Source organism: Taurulus bubalis (genome assembly GCF_910589615.1).
Source record: "Taurulus bubalis genome assembly, chromosome: 3".
NCBI lineage: Eukaryota > Metazoa > Chordata > Actinopteri > Perciformes > Cottidae > Taurulus > Taurulus bubalis.
The window spans coordinates 33,899,892-33,920,127 of record NC_136591.1 but is presented as its reverse complement, the minus strand read 5'-3'; the positions used below and the strand labels follow the sequence as shown (position 1 = coordinate 33,920,127).

Below are 20,236 nucleotides of genomic sequence, written 5' to 3'. Positions count from 1 at the left end.
AATGTAAATTGTCTGTCAAACTCCATATTTCTTTTGGTTGCTTTTAAACTCTTTCAAATGTCCATTTAAAGGGTAAAGAGAAAGTGGACGCTGTCGTCTTGCAGTGAACTATTCAATTGAAAAGTCAGATGAAAGAATGACTCTTCGCTCTGATTGGCAGGCCCCTTCATCGACAGCATCGCCGGAGTCCCAGAGGAGTTTCGCCATGTGGTGTGGACGTACGGCATGAGAAGGCTGGCTGTGCTGGTAGGACGGGCGCTTCGATTCGGCGAGTCTGTCCTGCTTGTAGGAGACACCGGGTAAGATTCAAATCTGTCTTTGAGAGGAGAGACTGGAAAATGCAAAAAATATCCAAACTGGACGCATCAAGATCAAATGTTGACCATTTATAAATGTGTAGATGCAAAACTATGAGTTCTTAGAACTCTAGTTGTATACTGACCTTTCCTCTAGCGCCACCTGTTGCCTTAAACTATTTTAATCATGCTCACGTCGTTCCTTCACCAGATGCGGAAAGACTACCATCTGCCAGCTGTTTGCTGCCTTAGCTGGACAGAAGTTTTTCGCAGTCAACTGTCACTTACACATGGAGACATCTGACTTCCTGGGAGGCCTGCGACCCGTCAGGCACACGCAACAGGTACTGACAAGTCGGGGAGGAAAAAATCTGTAGCTGACATTTGACATCTTAATATTCCTGAAACTTGTGTTCTTGTGTAGAAATAATATCTATACAATACATATAATCTAATTTACATTCCATATTGCATTTATGTCTCAACCTGAAGTTGAATAGCGCCATTAAGGAAAAGCAAATCTATAAAATGTACTTGTGTGTGTAGACGGATGGTGAGGACTGCAGGCTGTTCCAGTGGCATGACGGCCCCTTGGTGCAGGCCATGAAGGAGGGAGGAGTATTTCTATTGGATGAGATCTCCCTGGCAGACGACTCTGTGCTTGAGAGACTGAACAGGTAGACACACACACAAACACACACACACAGCATGTCTGTTTACATTTATCCAGGAGGAGACTTTCAAGTTTTTAAGTAATTCATTATCATTTATTTGGAGCAAAGTACTTCCCAGGGTGGAAGAATAAACTTCTCAAGAGTTATCCTGTCCTGCTCTGATGAACAGTACTTTCACATTAGATAAGAAATGTGCTATACGAAGGTAGCTTAAGTCCTCATGAGAGAAACCTGCCTAAATCTCATAAAATAACCGTATTTTACATTTTGAGCCACAAAAACCAACATTACCATGACACGGCACCCGTTTACAGACGCATCCTGGTGGATAACATGACCGTGTGTTGTGTTTTCCCATCAGCGTTCTGGAGACGGAGAAGTCCCTCGTGCTGGCAGAGAAGGGCAGCGGGGACAACGATGACGTGGAGCTGATCGGAGCCGCCACAGGTTTCCGTCTGGTTGCCACCATGAATCCCGGAGGAGACTTCGGCAAGAAGGAGGTAGATTTTAAAAAACAGTAGCAGCAGAACTGCTTACGGTAGAACATTTGTCCTGGTGGTTTAACATGCTTTTCACAATGTGCGTACTTTTAAGAGTAGCCAACCAGGACTGTACAAAGTCTGACCTTTTTTCTTTTTGCTTATGTTTTTTCCGCCAGCTCTCTCCTGCCCTCAGGAACCGGTTCACAGAGATCTGGTGTCCGCAGAGCAACAGCCGCGGTGACCTGGTTCAGATCATCCAACACAACCTGCGAGCAGGCCTCTCACTCGATGGTAAACTAGCTCGGAGAAAGTTGCAATTTTTTTTTTCTTTTGTCATGTCCCGATTACAAAATCAGTAAATAACCATTATTACATAATCATGATTATAGATATTGCAGGGCCTGAATTGCTTAATGCAAAAATAATGGCGGATAATCGGCATGAGACTGAAGAGTAATTAAATGTTTTCATCCTAATATACATTGAATGTTTTTGGTTATGGAATACTAAGCTAGTTGGCAGTTGAATATGTCTGCTAGTTGCATTGTTAACCAGCCTCTTGCACTAATGCAGGTAGACCTAGTTGGTCTTCATTTCTTTTCCAGTACGCCACCACTTTTAAGTCGCATCGCTGACAGTGGTCATCTCATTGATTTCACATTAAACAACCAAACAAGGTCAACGTTGATATTGGTTGAATTTCAAGCACAACTGCAAGGAATAAAATCAGAGCGATGTAGCACTGCCATAAAGTTCAAAGTCATTGCCGTCTCCCATAATTCATGGATCATAATGGAGGGTTTAGACCAGAGGGCCTCAGTCTTGTTAATTAAATCTCAAACTGCAGACCTCAGGGTTGTTATCGTGAAGCAAAATTACCCAGCGAATGAAAGTGTTACTCATGTGATTCCTTTTGGTCTCAAACGCAGGCGGCGACATCGCAGAGCTGATGTTGGACTTCATCGATTGGCTGACCCAGCAGGACTTCGGCCGCCGCTGCATCCTGAGCGTCAGAGACATCCTGTCGTGGGTCTACTTCCTCAACACTGTGTGCGAACGGGACGAGGACGGCTTCATGACCATGGGAGCCCTGGAGGAGGACGAGGAAGCGGAGTGGAACCTCCGACTGGACACCGTCACCGCCTTCATCCACGCCGCGTGCCTGGTCTACATCGACGGCATTGGCGCCGGTGAGCTGACGGCTCTTTTTATTTTAGTTCCACCGAGACTGTTTTTAAGAAATGTGATCTGAGACTCCATTTTCTTGCAGGGACCACCGCGTCCTGTGCGGACAGCGCCCTTCTGGCACGCCGGCTGTGCCTGGATTACCTGCAGCAGCGGCTGGGCAAGATCACTAAGCTGGATGAGGAGATGCTGGACGCTCTGAGAGTCTATGACAGCAGCCTGTCACGGGAACCTCAGTGGGGCGACGACTTCTTCGGCATTGACCCCTTCTACATTGCTTTAGGTACAAAGTCAACCGACATGACAGCTACATCTAATGGCGTATGCCCCGCTTTCATCCGTCTATAAAATCTCTTCAAGAGGCTAGATTGTTGTCAAATCATTCTTTGGGAAATCATACCTAGTTATTGCATACTAATGTTGACACACAGCTAAGTTTCCCGTTCTTGAATGTCCATCCAGGGCCTCAGACTGAGAGCCGTGACCTGTCGGACTACGCCATCGGAGCGGGCACGACCGCCGTGAATGCCCAGAGGCTTCTGCGGGCGCTGAAGCTGCAGAGGCCCGTGCTGCTGGAGGGCTCACCCGGCGTGGGAAAAACCAGTCTGGTGACAGCGCTGGCAAAAGCTTCTGGTAACCAACTAGTCAGAATCAACCTGTCAGAGCAAACGGTAAAACATTTTTTAACATGAATAATGCTCAAAAGTTCCCCCAATGTTGCTCAGGAATGAACTGATGCTGATGATTTTTGCTCTCTGGCAGGATGTGACTGATTTGTTTGGAACGGATCTCCCTGTGGAGGGAGGAAAGGGAGGAGAGTTCGCGTGGCGCGATGGTCCCCTTTTGGCTGCTTTGAAGGCAGGCCACTGGGTTGTCCTGGACGAGGTGAGGAAAACTGTTCAGGGATTTTATTTACAGTTTTTCACAGTGTTTCTTTTACCGCTTGGAGAAGACAAATTGTAATCGGATGAAGTTGATATAATATTAAACTGGCTTGTTTCTCCCGCTGACAGCTGAATCTGGCCTCTCAGTCGGTGTTGGAAGGTCTGAACGCCTGTTTTGATCACCGGGCAGAGATCTACATCCCTGAACTGGGGATGAGCTTCCAGGTTCAGCAGGAGAAGACCAAGATCTTTGGCTGCCAGAACCCCTTCACTCAAGGCGGCGGTCGTAAAGGACTGCCTAAATCCTTCCTCAACAGATTCACTCAGGTAAAGACCAGTCAAGAGCATTGTGATAACTTCTTATACATGTAAACTTTAATGGAGCCAATAGAATTGTGTTGCAATGCAATTGTTTCGCCCTCCCAGACTCATTGAAAAGAGAACTCAAAAGCTGGACTCTTATCACTGAGCAAAGCAATCGCTTTCTAGAAATCTGACCTCCCCCTGTGTCCTCAGGTGTTTGTGGACCAACTCACAAGCAAAGACATGGAGTTCATAGGAGATGCCATTTTCACCAGCATCGAGAAGGAAATCATTGCTAAAATGGTGGAGTTCAGTAACAAGGTAAGCGTTTCTTGCATGGCGGCTGATTGAGAGACTGCCTCTGCTGTGCCAGCTGAGATATCAGATACAACCTGCAAGTCTGGACACGAGACCCTTTTCTGTTCTTCCTCCGACAGCTTGTCCAGGAGGTGTGTGTGGAGCGGCAGTGGGGTCAGAAAGGAAGCCCCTGGGAGTTCAACCTGCGGGACATGTTCCGCTGGTGTCAGCTGATGCAGGCCGACCAATCCCCAGGCTTTTTCAACCCAGGCCAGCATGTAGCCTTGGTGTATGCCGACAGGATGAGAGCGGAGGCTGATAAGGCTCAGGTACAAGAGTCTGCGAGAAACTTTATCAGTATATCTCTGGGTTAAAGTTCTAGTGGGTTTTCAAGGAATCCTGATCAAAGTATTGATGTCTATTGTTTTTAACAGATTATGTTGTTTCCATAAATTCAGTCTCATGTTTCAGTTTTTAATTGTTTTATTGATCTTACTGAAAACACATTTTATATGCTTATGATTAAGATTCAAAACATACTAAATATTTGTATTGGACAAAACCTCAGTTTTTTTAAACAGTTGTCTGGGTAGAGAGAGCGCAACATGTAAGACTCTCGGGAAAGGGAACAACAGAGCTAGGTTTTTGTTTGGGGAAGCAAATGGTATGACTCTGTAGGCCAATGCAGAAGTGCCTTAAGCTTGTATTATTTCTAATGGTCAACAGGGGGCGACTCCTCTGGTAGCAAGTCTGATTGTATAGAAGTGTCTGAGAAAATGACCCTACTTCATAATGTTTACTGAGGTAATACATCAAGTTATCGTACGTTTATGGTCTCAATCAATAGTTTCCACTTTGTTTTGCAAATTCGGGTCCCATTTAGAGTAAAATAGACAATAAAGTAGGTTTTGCTTTAGGGCGTGGCTACCATGGGATTAAGAGGTCGCTGTACATTTATAAAATAATAAATAAATACAGTGTAATATTATGTAATTGCTTTTTAATGCAAGCTGTCATAAGTGGATTCGCACCAAAAAAAGGACCGTTTTTTTTTGTGGTCCGTTAAGCCTGTGTTTAAGCATATTAGATTCCCCTCACTTTTCTGAATTCAGCGACCACCCTCACTTCTCTTTGTGTCGTTACCGACCCGTATGAAAGTATTTTTCCACTGTTTAGTCTGTAAAGCCCCTCCTCTCCCACACAGGTTCTGTCCGTGTTCAGGAAGGTGTTCGGCGAGGACTTTGAGCCTTACAGCGGCTCCAGACAGTTCCACATCACTCCGCTCAACCTGCAGGTTTGTCAAAACTACAACACCTCTTACTCCCCTTTTTTCTTTTTCTTACCAGAAACGAATGTTTTAAATTGTTCAGACAATGAGGCTTTCTTCTCCCATTGGTCGCCCCTGTAGGTGGGGTTCTCCGTCCTGCAGCGCAGCGGAGGAGCCCCCGTGGCTTTGGACCCCCCACTGTCCATCACACACCAGGCGCTGCGGCCCCTGGAGTCCCTGATGAAGTGTGTGGAGATGGGCTGGATGACCATACTAGTCGGCCCCACGGCCAGTGGAAAGACCAGCCTGGCGAGACTGCTGGCTCTGCTGACGGGACACCGCCTCAGGGTCATGGCCATGAACAGCGCCATGGACACCACAGAGCTGCTGGGAGGCTTCGAACAGGTAACTGGGAACGCCCGTGTGTCTGGCTCGCGCTGCCTCTTCTATTGTCTTGAAGCGTCACTCTGCACTCTTTTATTCCCTCATTCCAGGTTGATATCATGCGGCCATGGCAACTAGTGCTGGAGAGCGTGGACCACATTGTCGCCATGGTAATAAGGCGTGGCCTGATGTCGGTGGATGTCGGCATCCAGGACACGGAGTTCCTGCTGCAGACGTGGGGTCTGTTCTGCCACTGGCTGAAGGATGAAGGGCTGCAAAGAACCGGCGGGACCATCAACTCGGAGGCCCTGAACAAGCTGGAGGTCATCATCCTCCTCCTGCAGAAGCTCAACACCAAGCTCAAAGTGTTCACTGGTAAGTGGCCGAGTAGAGTCTGAAAAGTGGTTCAGTTGTCTCGCATGTATAAAAACGTGCTGTAACTCTTGCGTTCGTCCTCCAGACATGTCCAAACTGCAGATGGACTTCACGCTGCTGAAGGAGCGTCTGGCTCAGCTGGAGGACGGCTGGACAAACGGAGGCTTCGAGTGGCTGGACGGTATGCTGGTCCAGGCCCTGCAGGCTGGGGACTGGCTGCTCATGGACAATGTCAACTTCTGCAGGTGAGCTATTGAAGTATTTGTAAAAAAAATATTATACTTCAACTGTGACGAGAGCTGTAGATGAAGGAAAAGCCTAAAATCAGCATCTGATACACTTTTGGAGGTCCAAATATTTCAAGAAATTCCACTGATCAAGTATTATTCGCTTAGTGCCTCCGTGCTGGATCGCCTCAATGCTCTGCTGGAGCCCGGCGGATCACTCACCATCAACGAATGCGGCGTCATAGACGGGAAGACCCCCAAAATCACCCCACATCCCAACTTCAGGTAGTACGCAATATCAGAGCCTGCTCACTTCTTTTTAAAGTTTTTTGAAATACGTGCATGCTCAGCTGTGTGTGGGGGCTGTTGCAGGTTGTTCATGACCATGGACCCGGCGCATGGGGAGCTCTCCAGAGCCATGAGGAACAGAGGGGTGGAGGTGTACATCCCGGGGGAGCACGAGGGGTCCTGCTGGGACACGCTGGACCTGAAGACCCTGCTTCACACCGCGGGCGTGACCGGGGACTGCGTGTGTGATCTGCTGATTGAAATACATAAAAGCATCAAAACTGCCATTTGGGGTAAGCGCTGAAGGGTGACCACAAATACCTGTGCTACCAGTCAAGCTGCAGAATAGCTCAACAACTGGCCTCTACCTTTTTAGATTCCCCGGCCTCGTCGGTGGCCTCTCTGCTCCATGCCGCGACCCTGCTGTCCTGCCAGCTGCAGCGAGGTGTCGATTTGCCCAGCGCCCTGCAGCATGCCTGTGGGGACGCCTACTCGCTCTGCCAACGCACCGCCGGCAGCCAAAAGGTATCAACACCCCCAACTGTAACGTTTCCATTGTCTCACTAGCATTCTATAAAATGCACCAGGTGGAGGATTTGTCAGTCCCTGATCATAAACGCAACATTCAAAGTAGAATGAAGGAAAACATTTAATTTTGTAAGGTTTTTTTATCCACTTTGGATTTACATAATATGAATTTACAGGGAAAACTTTTCCAGAAAAATGTTTGATGAAGGCTGTGTAAATGATTAAAAATAATAATTTAAATACAGCAAGTTTTATCTTTGAGTTTTTTGGCATTTAGTTATAGTAAAAATAGTGGTCGAAAAGGATGGAAAATTGCATAGTTTTAAGACAAAATATCAAGGGAGAACCCCTAAACACAATACTTATCCTGCTGACATGAACACTGCTCGTAAATCCTGGATCGATAGCTCGCACCCCGTCCTAAATCCAAATGCTTTTCACCGTTCCTCCTGCTTCAAGACATCCAGTGAACACAATCGTGCTCCCGAGGGAATGAATAAACATGTCCTGTTATCCTCTTCCAGCTGGCCCAACAGGTGATAGAGCAGCACTTGGCCATCCTGGACACGGAGGACTGGGGCAGCGGGCTGCTGTGTGCTGGAGTTTGGCCTGACGGCTTCCCGTCCGCCCTCCTCTCCACGGAGGATTCCTGCTTCTCCGCTGTCCTCCGAGACGGACAGGTCCTCTCATTTTGCCTGAACACCCTCAGCATGCAGGGCAAACGGTAAGGATAGCAACTACACAATCACACAAGTCTGCAACGGAGAAGTGCAACACAAAGCTACCGATACTGAAAGCAGCTAAAGTGGCAGTTGAAATCAAATTACTGTCAAAATAAAATCGGTCCAAGCACTAAAAGGAGTTAAAATGCAGTTTGACTGTCAGATAAAGGGAAGTAACGGAACAGTTAAAATGCCAGTTGTGAAGTTCAATGCTCAAAATTGTGTCGTCCACAGGAACCGTCCACTGAGTCTGAGTGACCTGCAGAGGGCGTTGCAGAGCAGTGGTGTCCATGAAGGGCTGATGTTCACTGGAGGAGTGGTGGATCTGGCAGACGGAGACACTCTGAAGCTGATCCCCACAGCAGTCAGGCTGCTCACAGAGAGAGCGTCTCATGGAGACTGGATCCTGCGCAGTAGCTGGCTCTCACACCTCGGGAAGAGCTACAAATATGCCCCCGGTTCGTGACTCTGCGCACACACACACGACCAGCATATTTTAGACTCAGAAGTGCAGCAGTTTCATTCTCTAAAAATAAGGTATTCATGTGCGACGATAGATTTCAAGGTACGGGATTTTGTCAAATTATAAAAGTTGGAGACATTGACATTGCTGACTGGTAATTCCTCTGTCCACAAGTTATCTGTTCATGTGCTCTACACTCTTAGAAATATAGGTGGGAACTAGAACCATAACGTTTAGTGGAACCTTTTTAACTGGATTCTGCCTCTGAGGGTGCTAACAAGAACCCACCCAGAAGATTCTACCCCTTTTTTATAATAATACTTACATTTTATATAGCGCTTCAGTTTTATGATGATGTCACGCAATGCAACCCACAACAGTCATGGCACACAGTCTCGGTTTTTGGGGATGTACGCGTGGGCTGGGAGGATCTTTTAACAGCCATGCTTTCAACAATCCTCGAAAACCTTTTTTTCCCCAAAAAGGGTTCTTTGTATGAAAAGGGTTCTCAATGGAACCCTTTTCATACAAAGAACCCTTGACAAACCTGATTACTGAGATTGCATGCTATTTCTGGTGAAATATAATCGTTTTTAAACTACTACTACTGTTTATTTACATAAAAGTATGTATATATTTTTTTGTTTGTTGTTGTATTTCTTCCGAAGCAAATTGCTCCAGGTGAGAACCTCATAAATAAGGGTTCTTCCTGGAGGGCTAAAAGTGTTATTCGCACTAACTTGGCGAAATTAAAATGGGAGTTTCATTTATTCGCAATCCAGTACCTTGGATTCTGAAACAATGTGCTTCTTGACTCTTCCAGATCCGGCTCTGGTCCAGGTGGAGGCGGGAAACCGAGCTCTGAAGGCTGTGTTTGGTAGCAAACTGGCTGCCAAGGGCAAGTCACTAGCAGAGCTGCTCCAGCCTCACAGCACAGGTAAACTCTTGTTCTTGTCTTGTTCGTGGTCTTGTTCTTCTGTTTAACAAAAGACACACACACACACACATGCAGAGAGTGCTGCAATCCCTGACCAGAACATTGAAAACACAGCCTGCAAATAAAGGTATTTAGTAAATACATTGTGACCGTTGAGTTAATGGGTTAGCCGTGAAAGAATAGAAAACTATTTTGCAATGGCCTGAATTGCAGTTTATATATTTTTCTTCTAAGTATTTTCTGTCCAGTATTTTCTTTTTCCCACAATTCATGGTAAAGCTCAGTTCACTGCTGTTCATGATATGCCTTTCTATCAGGCATTTGACTTAAGTTCTCATGGCCAGAATATGAGACTATGGGTTTCTGGACACAGGCATGCAAAAGGCCTCACTTATATAAGTGTTTATAGGCTTTATAGTTGCTATGTCTCATTGTCATAGTTTTCGTGTCTCTTTGTAGTTATTTTGTCTCCTTGTGGTCCTCCTGAGTGTCCTTGTAGTGTTGCTTCGTGTCTAATTGTTGCCGTTTTAGTCTCAGTGGTTGTTTTTCCCTCAGTGGTTGTCTTTTTGGTCTATATTTAATGTCTTTGCTGCTGTTTTGCATATCTTTTTTAGTGTTTTGGTCCCTTTGTATGCATTTTGTGTCTCTTTGTAGTCACTGTGTTTCCTTGTAGTTATTTTGAGTCTCTTCTTGGTTAATGTGTGACTCCACATACTGCCGCCAATCTTCACGGAGTAATAACCTCTCTCTCTGTCACTTTGCCAGATGAATACAGGATTCTGGTGGACATGCGATGGAACAAACAGTACCTGGATATTTTGGCTAATAAGTGCAACTTTGAGGACGAGGAAAGATACATGGAGTTCCTGGAGGCACTGAACGCCGTTGCAAACAGGTACACCAGGAAGGTTGCCCGTCAAGTCTTTAAAATATTTATCCAATAGAAAAGTCAGCATATATACATTTGCAAGTGGAAGGATAACGACTCCAAACGCTGCAAAGAATTGGAAGCGTGATGCGGAATTTTGTTGATCTTGACTTTTGTTCATGTGCGTTTCTTTAGGATCGTTCTGATGATGGACAGAGAGGAGAGGTCTGTCATCTGCACCTGTGCTATCAACCTGTCGGCTCAGAACTGTTCCCTGAGAATAGCCACGGCCTTCAGCAAAGGTACTGGCTTCCACCCCCGCCTGTCAAATGAAAAAATTGTTTCAAAACGTCTTAACTCCTAAGGTACGTAGTATGTGATTCAGTTTGTGCAACATGTGTTTTTCTCCCCACACAGGGACTGTGGACATTGGTCACCTTCCCCACCCAGTGCTGATGCACCTGCGGACCTTCTTTGACCTGTGGGACTTGTTCACCCTGCAGGCGGTGCAGAGCGGACAGCCCTACATCTCAGATCACATCATGTTTGAGGTACCTACTTGCTTTATTACTGTGTCGCTTTACAGACACGTAGCCCTTTTTTTTTTTTTTTTTTTTTAAAGCATAAAATAGATCACAATGGAAGTCTTACAAATCCTCCCGAAATTGAAACGCCCTTGGTCGACCTTCGCTCATGGCCAGTGTTCCCTCTAAGCTGTGCGCGTGCGCGGCCACGCAGGCCAGTCGAAGTGGCCGAGCAATAGATTTTTCAGACCAGGCACATTTTTTTTTTTTTTTTCAGGGGTTAGGTTAAAAATCTTTTTTGCGCCAGTGCTTCTGAGATAAGAGTGAGCCATCTCCACAATAATAAGATCTTTGATGTGACGTGTCGAGTCTTCTTGGTCAATCAGCGTCCCGTTTCTCGACATGCGCTCTCTGTACCTCTGCTAGCGCTCTGCCTCCGTTAGCACCCCCCACCCCCGCTGTCCTCCTCCGGGCGCCAGGAGTGAAGCTCGCCTAGAGCGCCACATGAGCTCGGGCCGGCGCTGTTTAGGTTCCTCTTGGCGGGCCCTGCTCCAGCAGTTATAGGCTACCATGGCGAAAAGAAAGGCAGAGCAGGTGCCTCAGAAAAAGGTCTGTCTAACGTTCAAACATGAGTGGCTAGATGAAATAGTCCAAACAGACACAGGTAGGATGAAACTTTCAGACATATTTAAATATGAAGAATATGAAGTTATTAAATTGTTTATATAGGCTACTTAAATGACACTATGCCGATTTAATAGGCTTATAATTATTGTTAAGCACTGCATTAGCATTTTTCTTTCAATGAAGTTCCACTTAAATGTTGTACCTGCTGAGAAATGACTAAACACCTATGATACTTTTAATTTTTATATATATATAATTATCAGTCATAACCAGTGAACCAGTCATAACCTCCCCTTATTGAAGTTCAACAAAGATCCTTTAAGTTCAACTAAACTGACTGGTAAAACACCATCACTAAAATGTTCCCAAAGTCCAGCCATTTATAAAGGATATTGAATAAATATCAACCTTGTATACATATTGATGCATTTGCTGTCATCTCTTTTAATCCCCTATGGCTAACGCAGGCTTGTGGTCATTTTCGGCAGGTCCCGTGGTTGCGAATTGCTCACAGTGCTGAAATGTGCGCTCAGAAGAAAAAAAAAATGTGCTGAAAAAAATTAGAGGGAACATTGCTCATGGCCCCTCTATCTGTCGCCTGTGTTCAGATCCTGCAGCTGCTGCAGTGGCTCGATCGTTTCTGGGACGTGTGCAGCACCCTGTCGGCTGACTCGCAGGGCATCGCCGTGCTGTCGCTGCACTGGCAGTGGGTGCAGAAACACCTCATCCTGCGACTGCCCCAGCTGCTGCTGGGAGACACCTACGGCGCATTTGAGTAAGCACTTTTTACTTGCTTTGTTTATTTCCATTTGCTCTCACATTTCAAAGATGGTATGATGATAAGATTGCAATCAGACTATTTGATATTTACTAATATGCTACAATTGCGTTTATATGCTACAATATGTATTCATTCAATGTCGACAGTTAATATATTTGACTGACTAACACCTGTGACTGTGCTGTGCTTCAGAGGTCACCAGGAGCTGCAGGCGGTCTCAGCAGCCATTCAGACTGTTCTGTCCACCCCGGTGTCTGTGGCCTCAGCTCTGAAGGGCATCCAGAAAACCCTCGGGAAAGCTTTGCCATTTAAGGTCTGGAGATCCTTCATCAGCTCTGCTTGACTGATTTGTAGATATTTACTCATCATCAGTAGTTGTTTTTCCGTCTTTCCTATGGTCTTTCTGCCTTGTCTAATATGGTTGACCATTACTTCACAAACTAAACCATATGCGCTTTCTCCTTCAGTTGGAGTCGGTGGCTGAGTGTGCGTCTCGTCTCCGACTCTTGAGTAAAGCCCTGGATGTCAGCGATCTCAGGCTGGACGGCACCACGGGTCCATGGAGGCAGGAGCTGGTGCGACTGCAGGGCGCCGGGCTCGGGTTGGACATCAAAGAGAGTCTCCTGGAGGCCTGGGGCCTTGTTCTGCTGGCAAACAACCAGCTGGATCCACAGAAGTCTGGTGAGGCGTTCCCGCATCGCTGTGGCGGCTTTAGGGCCTGAGAATAGCAACGTTCAGTGGGTTGGTTGGCAGCTCGGTCTCATTCTCGAGTCCAGCACAAGATATCTCAACAGTTGCTGGTATTTCGCCGCACACTGTCGCGTTACACGACCAATACGATTTATTGTGTAAACGTGAGACGTGAAAGGGAGGGGTGAGCGGAGGAGCCACCAAATCCTGTACACTGGCTCTTATTTAAGCAAATCTGTTTTCCCACGTGGCTCCATTCCCACTGCTTTTATGTGATATTTGATAGGCTGAAGATAGGCCTAATTTGCCTTTCATGCTCCCATCAGGATAAACCCACGTTGCATATCTTTACATCTTTAGCCACCATGCTGTTCTTGCTCTGAGAACACCTACATCATCACAATATTGTTTGTTCCTGTCCAACACGTTCATTATGTGGGGTGTAATAAACATTGCAGCATGCACAGAACATGGTCATGTGCTGTTGAACGTTTTGTCACCTCTGAAGAGAAAACCCCAGTGTGATTTATTAAAGGGTCTCCGTGTGAATGTTACACCACCAGGAGTGTTGGAGAGGTTGGTGTCGAGCGTGGAGCAGCAGCAGCGTCAGATGACCTCCAGAGGGCTGCTGGAGATGTGCGCCCTGCCCGAGGGCGAGGAGCCGGGGGAAGGAGTCCACCTGGCCAGAGAGGAGCTGCAGCAGCTCAGCCGCAGGGCTCAGCTGTGGCCCCTGATGGAGGAACTGGCTGTACTCAACCAGCTGCGACTCAGCACTGACCTGCTGCACCTGGCTCTCTCCCCTGGGTAAAACGCTACTTCTTCCTCAAGAAAGCACAAAAGATTAATGCGGACTGATGTTGAAACATTTCTTCCCCGTTGATTTGCAGCGACCAGGAGGCGGAGGACAGCTTACGCCGAGAACTCTCCAGGCACCTGCGCTACTGCCTGCAGTCCACACCGATGAACGTCAGTCAGCTCCAACCGCTGTGGTTCCTGCTCAGCAGTGACAGGGTCAGTAAACCATGGAATATCAAACAGGAACCAACATTTACACAACAATAAAAGAAAAAAATAGGCAGTTACACAGCTGAAGTGTCAGCCCAAAATTGCAGCTTTAATTTAGGAAAATCACATTTGGGTACGGCCTTATTTGTTGCCCGAGAAAATATGTGATCCAAACTGCTGAGAGTACATTAAAAATCATGCATCGGAACCTGGTGGACTCGGGGGCCGAAGATGCTAATCGTGTCATCGGCTTTGTTTTCTGTCAGCTCTCCACTGTTTACTATCAGATAAAATGCTTCAAACATGAAGAATGTTGCTCATGATTCCCCATGACTTTTTTATTTTTTTTATTTATTTAGCCGGCCGAGGAGCTGCAGTATGTGTGGTGTGAGCTGCTATCGGAGGCTCTGGGAGCCCTGTGGACCAGCAGTGTGACCTCGGACCCAAACCTCTGGCTGAAATGGGACCCGCTGAGTCCCAAGACCAAGCCATCTGTAAAGCCGCAGCACGGAGCAGACAACGTGGTACTCGCCTTAAACGTCTCTTGCTGATGTCACTGTATTTTATTGATCTCCTGCTGGTTTAATAATGGTCCATGTTGTCTTTAGGGACCAGCCTTGCTGAGTAAAGCAGTGTGGTCAAGTTGCATGCTGGGAGTGCTTTGCAGCAGTGAGACCGGAGGTCGGTGGGAGCCATCGGGGGAAGCCCTCCTCACCCTCTCCCATGTCACCCTGGGGGAGTGGAAGGAGAGGATCCAGCAGCTGCAGGACTTGTCTGCTGTGTTGTGGGATAATATGGCCCTCCCTGCACTGGCTGAGTTCAAGTAAATTATAACATGAAAAAAACAATTGTTTTCACAAGCATTTAATTTTTTTTGGGGTTTACTAATCACCCCGATTACTTTTCCAGGGGCACAGACTTCAGGCTCCAGGGCGCGGTCCTGCGTCGCCAGCTCCAGAGCATGGCTGACCTCCTGCCTCCCAGTCTGCAGGAGGGCTACATGGAGAGCTGCGAGAGCCTGGTGGAGGACCCCGACCCTCTGATAGCCGCCCAGGAGATCCAGACCGTCTTCAGGGACTTCATGCCACCCAATCTGCTCCCTAGCGGCCTGGTTGAGGCCTGCATCACCTGTCTGCAGCAGTACGTCCAAAGCAAGGTCCAAGGCTCCAACCCACTGGCCCGATCTGGAGTGTTCTGGGTCAACATGGGCCTGCTGCAGATCAAAGTGTGGACACCACAGACTATCTTTGATCCAGCTGTGAAGAGAGCCTACAAACTCAACTACTTACAGCAGGAGGTCGGTTACTGTTTATTTTATTTTGTCATATAGAAATGTATGTATTCAATTTAATCATCTTCACCTGACAGCTATTAATTAATCCAAGGCACATATTGTGAAAGACATTTCCAGTATTAAATATTCCTTTGGAACGGTGGTCACTAGAAGGTGGATAAAGCCCAGAAAATACTTTGGCCTGATGGTGGGACGGGCATGTGTCCCTCTGTGTCTGTTACAGCTGGCTCTGCTGCAGGAGGAGTGGAGAGGACGCAGCCTGTCGTCTCAGCTGGTGACCGGGGCAGAGCTGGAGGAGAGCAGCACCACGGATGGCTTCCAGCATCCTCGAATCAGGTCAGAACCAGCAACAGGTTCTCAACACGTGATATTATAACAGAGAACTTTTGGCAGAATACAAGTAAAACATTACCACAATCCAAGCCTCAGTGGCACCGCGGAAGGGTCCGATTTGCTCAAGCAAATTCACGACCGGTGAATGGAAATGAATAATTGATTCCAAATTATACAACTACAGTGAACCATGGTTATTTCAATGTAGTTTTGTCATGGAAGTAATGTATGGAGACAGACTGAAACATCCTTTAACCTTGTGTATCTGACTTGTTGTCGCAGGTACCTGTGGATCCGTATGCAGCAGGTGAAGGATCAGATAGCTGAGCTCTCCAGGAAGCAGGCATGTCGCCCCCATGAGCCGCAGTACGGTCGCCTCTTCCAGGACCTGCAGCACTACCTGTGCAGCATCGGCCAGGCGTCGACTGTGGAAACCCTGTTGTCCCACCTGCTCAAGGCCCTGCAGGGCTCCACCTCCTCCTCCAAGTCCAGGTCTGCCATCCAGGTCCTGCTGAAGGAGGAAGCTGTGTGGCAGAACTCCCAGCAGCGCTTCTGCAAGAGGCTGCTGGAGGATTACCCCCTGTACCCCGACATGGTTGGGCCGGTGCGGACCGGCATCCTCCAGCTCCGGCACGGGATGCGGCTGGTGGCCTCCCAGGTGGCCGCGTCGCTCACGCCTGTGCCCGGTCTGCCCAAGTTGGTGTCCTGCCTGCTGGCCTTCCCCTCCCTGTCCCCCAGCCTGCCATCCTACCTGGCCCGAGCAGACTTCCTCTGCTCCAGGGCTTGCACAGACAGTCTGCGCTGCCTGGCGAAGCTCCTGCCCCAGCAGCAGGACCCCGAGCACGTGATCCCCCAGTCCTCCACGCTGCTCCTGAACTCCCTGCTGTATGTGCAGTGTCACACCCTGTCCACAGGAGAGTTCAGCCCCGAGTCACGCAGCCTCTTCCGACACATCTGTCAGGTCAGCGCTTTAAGTTCATTCCAAGATGGATTGGATTTCTGGGTTAACGTTTGAAGAATTGTATGTAATTTGTGTTGTTGCCGACTGCTCAGGCCCTGGTGAACGAGTGGGACGACCAGGAGAGACAAAAGAGAGAGAGAGAGCAGACGGAGGCTAGTCTGTATCGCAACCGCAGCCGACTGCACGGCTCAGGACTGACTGAGGACGAGCAGGAGGAGAGGGACTTCAGACGCCAGTTCCCCCAGTTTAACAAGGTATTTACAAAGAGTCTGGTCAGATCCTGGTGAGGCTTCTACAGACTGGCCTAGTTGCTGTGCCTAAATCAACTGCAACATTTCTCTGAAATGTTTAATCTCAGAAACAACGTGTTTCGATTTTGATGAATGAAAGATGCCAGCTGCCAGTTTGTTTCATTAGATGCTGAGAGGCATTGCAGCCTCTTGTTTTCTGAGTCTTATTCAAAAACCATGAACCATTCTATTATTCGAACCGCTTATCCTGTTCAGGTTCGTGGGGACATCAGCGGACATGAAAGCAGGGTACACCCTGGACAGGTCGTCAGTTTATCACACATAGTCAGACAACCATTCACGCTTACGTTCACACCTACGCACCATTTAGAGTCTCCAGTTAACCCTAAGCTGTGGGAGGAAGCTGGAGAACCCACAGGGAACAGTGCTATCCACTACACCACCTACTTAAAAAAAACATAGTAAATTGTACTTTAAAAGGGGGTAGTAGGTGCGGCTCTGTTCGTGGTACTGAAATAGAGAGTCGGAAATCGATAGACAGACGTAGTCTTAGCCGGCTTGCTTTTTCAGTTATTTAGATGGAGCTATCGACCCTAATTCTATTTCCCAAAATATAGCAAATCCACACCGTGCCGTTTAGTTAACAATTGTATTAATAGGTTGATATTAACTTTGCCTGTGAAAACGCTGCTATTGTATCAATCATGATCAAAGGTCATCACTACACCCTCTAATTAGCCTCGACATCCAAAGCAAATTTCATGAGATTTGGCACAGAGCCGGATGAAGTGTGACATAGCGTGTGTACAATGCACAATCATTGAAGGGTCTCTGTTCATTCTTCTCTAGGACTTTGAAGACATCATGACCGAGCCAAGTCTAGAGGGCCCAGCAGACTTGGGACTGAAGGAGGAGGAAGAGAACGACCAGGAGGAGTCCAGCGAGAACAGCTTCCTGTCTCCGGCTGTCATGAACACAGTGGTCCAGGTTCATCAGCGCCTCTGTCTGGGACACGCCCAATCGCTGTGGTACCAGAGCACGACACCAGCCGATCACAGCAGAGAGCACGTCAAAGCCCTGGTCTCCTCGTATCAGATTGCTTCCCCCGTGATGTCACGCTTCTATCATCTCATCGGTTAGTGTTGGCTGTCTGTCGTTATGCAACAGGAACACAGAAATGTGCTCTTTTTGAATGTACTAAATCTGAATTATTGCACTTCAGATGCTGAACTGGACCAGCAGCTCACGGGCAGTGAACTGCTGCTCTCCGCCCTCCTCCAGAACACAGTGCAGGCCTCTGGGGGCCCTGACGGTCTGTCAGTCGCCCCAGAAGGACCGTATGACTTCTACCAGCAGCCCAACATGAGCGAGGCGCGCCTCTGTCTTCCTGTCCTGGAGCAGCTGAATGTGGCAGCGAAGCAGAGACTGGCAGAATGGCCAGAGCACCCAGCTCTCATACAGGTCAGTTACCAAGGACTTGCAGATGGTTGGTTGACACGCACGGATTTAGTGTCTTCATGCAAGAAAGGTTACAGGATGCAAAGTGTCTTGATAGACATGCTTTGGTTATTCCCAGGATCAAACCTGTGACATTTGCCTTCCGTCAAACTGAAAGGCACACCAAGGTTTTTGACGTCTGGCAGGTCGTGTTCATAGCTTTTCAATGGAAACTGTCTCCTGATGCTGCTGCTGGAATAATAAGAAAAAGTTTATATTTGGGGTCATCGCTAAAAGTAAAAAAAAAAAAAGGGCAAAAGAATGTTCAGCCGTAGAAGTGATTGGAGCCATTTATTATAAGTTTACTGTATTTAAACAGGACAGGTAGTAATAAAGCCACTCTGGCTTTATTACTATTTATGACTACTGTGTTAGAGTATTGATGACGAGCTCAAATCACTAACCATAACCCACGATGTCCATCTAGACGTGCAAAACTACACGATCTCTGCACAGATTAGAGAAATCAGTGCATAACATTCCATGTGACCGGTCTGGTCCTGTGGCCTGTCGACAGCGTAGGTAATATCTCCTGCTGTGGAAGGGGACTCTTGTGAGACTATATGCTATAATGTGTATTCTGTCTCTGTGTGTTGTTTTCCAGCTGACTGTGGTTGTGGAGAGGATCATGGCTTTCAGTCTGGCCAGTCCACTGGCCAAGTTCCTCAATGGGCTGGAGATCCTGCTCACTAAAGCACAGGTGAGCTTTGTTCGCAAGATTCCTCACGTGCCACGCGTTATTGCATTAGTGAGCTCCTCATTTAATGAACGGAAATGAATCGGTGACTATTTTTTTGCCCGTCTGTTCTCTGCCGTTCCTGTCAGGAATGGGAGAATAACGCCAGCCGGTCAGTCTCTCTGCGGAAGGAACTGGAACCGGTCACCCAGCAAATTATCCAGTGGCGCAAACTGGAGCTCAAGTAAGACACAAAGGGGGCTTGAATCCAGCCAGCGTCTTCTGTTGTGTTTCTGCTTTTAGTTACTCAATGAGAGAGTCCTCAGCTTGTCCTGTGTTGCTCTCAGCTGCGATACAAGGCCATGACAAGTATGTGAACGTTTCCTCTCCTGTCTTCTCTCGTCTGCTAGTTGCTGGTCGAGCAGTCTGGACAACGCAGTGAAGCGGCACACTGAGAAATCAACCAAACACTGGTTCTCTATCTACCAGCTGGTAGAGAGATATCTGGAGGAACTTAGGACGGATGCTAACACGGGTACATGCGAAACGGTGTTGGCCGTTGATTCACTTCAATAAACCGACTGATGATACAAAACAATTTAGTTGTTTCTGACAATTCATCAATCAGCTAATTGTAGAGCAAAACAAATGATTTCATCATTGAAATGTTATGACTGCTAAGACTCTCTGTTGTCTCCCCATTGCCGCCCTCTCCAGGCGAGGAGGTGGGGCGCCTCTCCCTGTCCTCAGTGTCCTCCACCCTGCAGGCCTTCATGGAGGGCTCCAACCTGGGAGAGTTCCACACCCGCCTAGGCATGCTGCTGACCTTCCACTGCCACCTTCTGCTGATCCCCAACCAGCCAGGACAAGGTCAGCCATCCCCAGTCATTTAAAAAAATCTGTTTGACCTCTGTATAGCCAAACGTATCCTATAGCTACAGGTCAATACACAGTCAAGTTTTTTTTTTTTGTTTCTTTTTGCCTGTGAGAGGCTGCACTCGTGTTGGGGGGGGATGACCTCTTAACTCTTCCCTTGTTATACAGACTCATTGTCCAGCCTGTTGTGGAACCTGCACAAATACTACAGTCAGTTCTCTGACGGCGTCCAGGCCAGGATCGGGCAGCTCAGACAGCCCATTGAGAAGGAGCTCAAGGTCTACATCGGCGTCCTTTCTACGTTGCGTACCAATACTCTGAAACCTTGTCCACCACAGAGTAACACACTGCATTTTCTGTCCCCAGGACTTTGTCAAGATCTCCAAGTGGAACGATGTCAGTTTCTGGTCCATCAAACAGTCGGTGGATAAGACACATCGGTAAATTATCACTGCGATTACTTTGTGCGATGCCGCCTATTTATTATTATTTCTTTAGGACTTGCTTCGGCAGGACAGATGGCCGCCCTACCACCAACATT

General features: G+C 47.5%; 1 protein-coding gene across 1 annotated transcript in view; it reads left to right on the top strand.

Annotated features, from left to right (window-relative positions):
- mdn1 (midasin AAA ATPase 1) overlaps positions 1-20,236 on the top strand; it is a gene marked incomplete at its 5' end in the record, with an annotated part of 49,403 nt that overhangs the window by 13,667 nt on the left and 15,500 nt on the right. The window contains 44 exons of the mRNA XM_079215005.1: positions 161-299; positions 508-640; positions 843-973; positions 1,332-1,470; positions 1,629-1,743; positions 2,382-2,642; positions 2,723-2,920; positions 3,100-3,308; positions 3,400-3,522; positions 3,651-3,848; positions 4,038-4,145; positions 4,262-4,450; positions 5,326-5,415; positions 5,530-5,793; positions 5,883-6,147; positions 6,233-6,392; positions 6,543-6,659; positions 6,747-6,955; positions 7,039-7,187; positions 7,715-7,914; positions 8,147-8,370; positions 9,199-9,312; positions 10,078-10,207; positions 10,376-10,482; positions 10,598-10,731; positions 11,940-12,106; positions 12,305-12,425; positions 12,580-12,793; positions 13,366-13,606; positions 13,690-13,813; positions 14,167-14,331; positions 14,416-14,630; positions 14,717-15,104; positions 15,325-15,437; positions 15,717-16,395; positions 16,488-16,649; positions 17,496-17,781; positions 17,869-18,107; positions 18,748-18,843; positions 18,969-19,063; positions 19,230-19,354; positions 19,537-19,689; positions 19,864-19,973; positions 20,062-20,135. Of these exons, the coding sequence (XP_079071131.1) occupies positions 161-299; positions 508-640; positions 843-973; positions 1,332-1,470; positions 1,629-1,743; positions 2,382-2,642; positions 2,723-2,920; positions 3,100-3,308; positions 3,400-3,522; positions 3,651-3,848; positions 4,038-4,145; positions 4,262-4,450; positions 5,326-5,415; positions 5,530-5,793; positions 5,883-6,147; positions 6,233-6,392; positions 6,543-6,659; positions 6,747-6,955; positions 7,039-7,187; positions 7,715-7,914; positions 8,147-8,370; positions 9,199-9,312; positions 10,078-10,207; positions 10,376-10,482; positions 10,598-10,731; positions 11,940-12,106; positions 12,305-12,425; positions 12,580-12,793; positions 13,366-13,606; positions 13,690-13,813; positions 14,167-14,331; positions 14,416-14,630; positions 14,717-15,104; positions 15,325-15,437; positions 15,717-16,395; positions 16,488-16,649; positions 17,496-17,781; positions 17,869-18,107; positions 18,748-18,843; positions 18,969-19,063; positions 19,230-19,354; positions 19,537-19,689; positions 19,864-19,973; positions 20,062-20,135 (7,873 nt within the window). The remainder of the gene's footprint in view (positions 1-160; positions 300-507; positions 641-842; positions 974-1,331; positions 1,471-1,628; positions 1,744-2,381; positions 2,643-2,722; positions 2,921-3,099; positions 3,309-3,399; positions 3,523-3,650; positions 3,849-4,037; positions 4,146-4,261; positions 4,451-5,325; positions 5,416-5,529; positions 5,794-5,882; positions 6,148-6,232; positions 6,393-6,542; positions 6,660-6,746; positions 6,956-7,038; positions 7,188-7,714; positions 7,915-8,146; positions 8,371-9,198; positions 9,313-10,077; positions 10,208-10,375; positions 10,483-10,597; positions 10,732-11,939; positions 12,107-12,304; positions 12,426-12,579; positions 12,794-13,365; positions 13,607-13,689; positions 13,814-14,166; positions 14,332-14,415; positions 14,631-14,716; positions 15,105-15,324; positions 15,438-15,716; positions 16,396-16,487; positions 16,650-17,495; positions 17,782-17,868; positions 18,108-18,747; positions 18,844-18,968; positions 19,064-19,229; positions 19,355-19,536; positions 19,690-19,863; positions 19,974-20,061; positions 20,136-20,236) is intronic.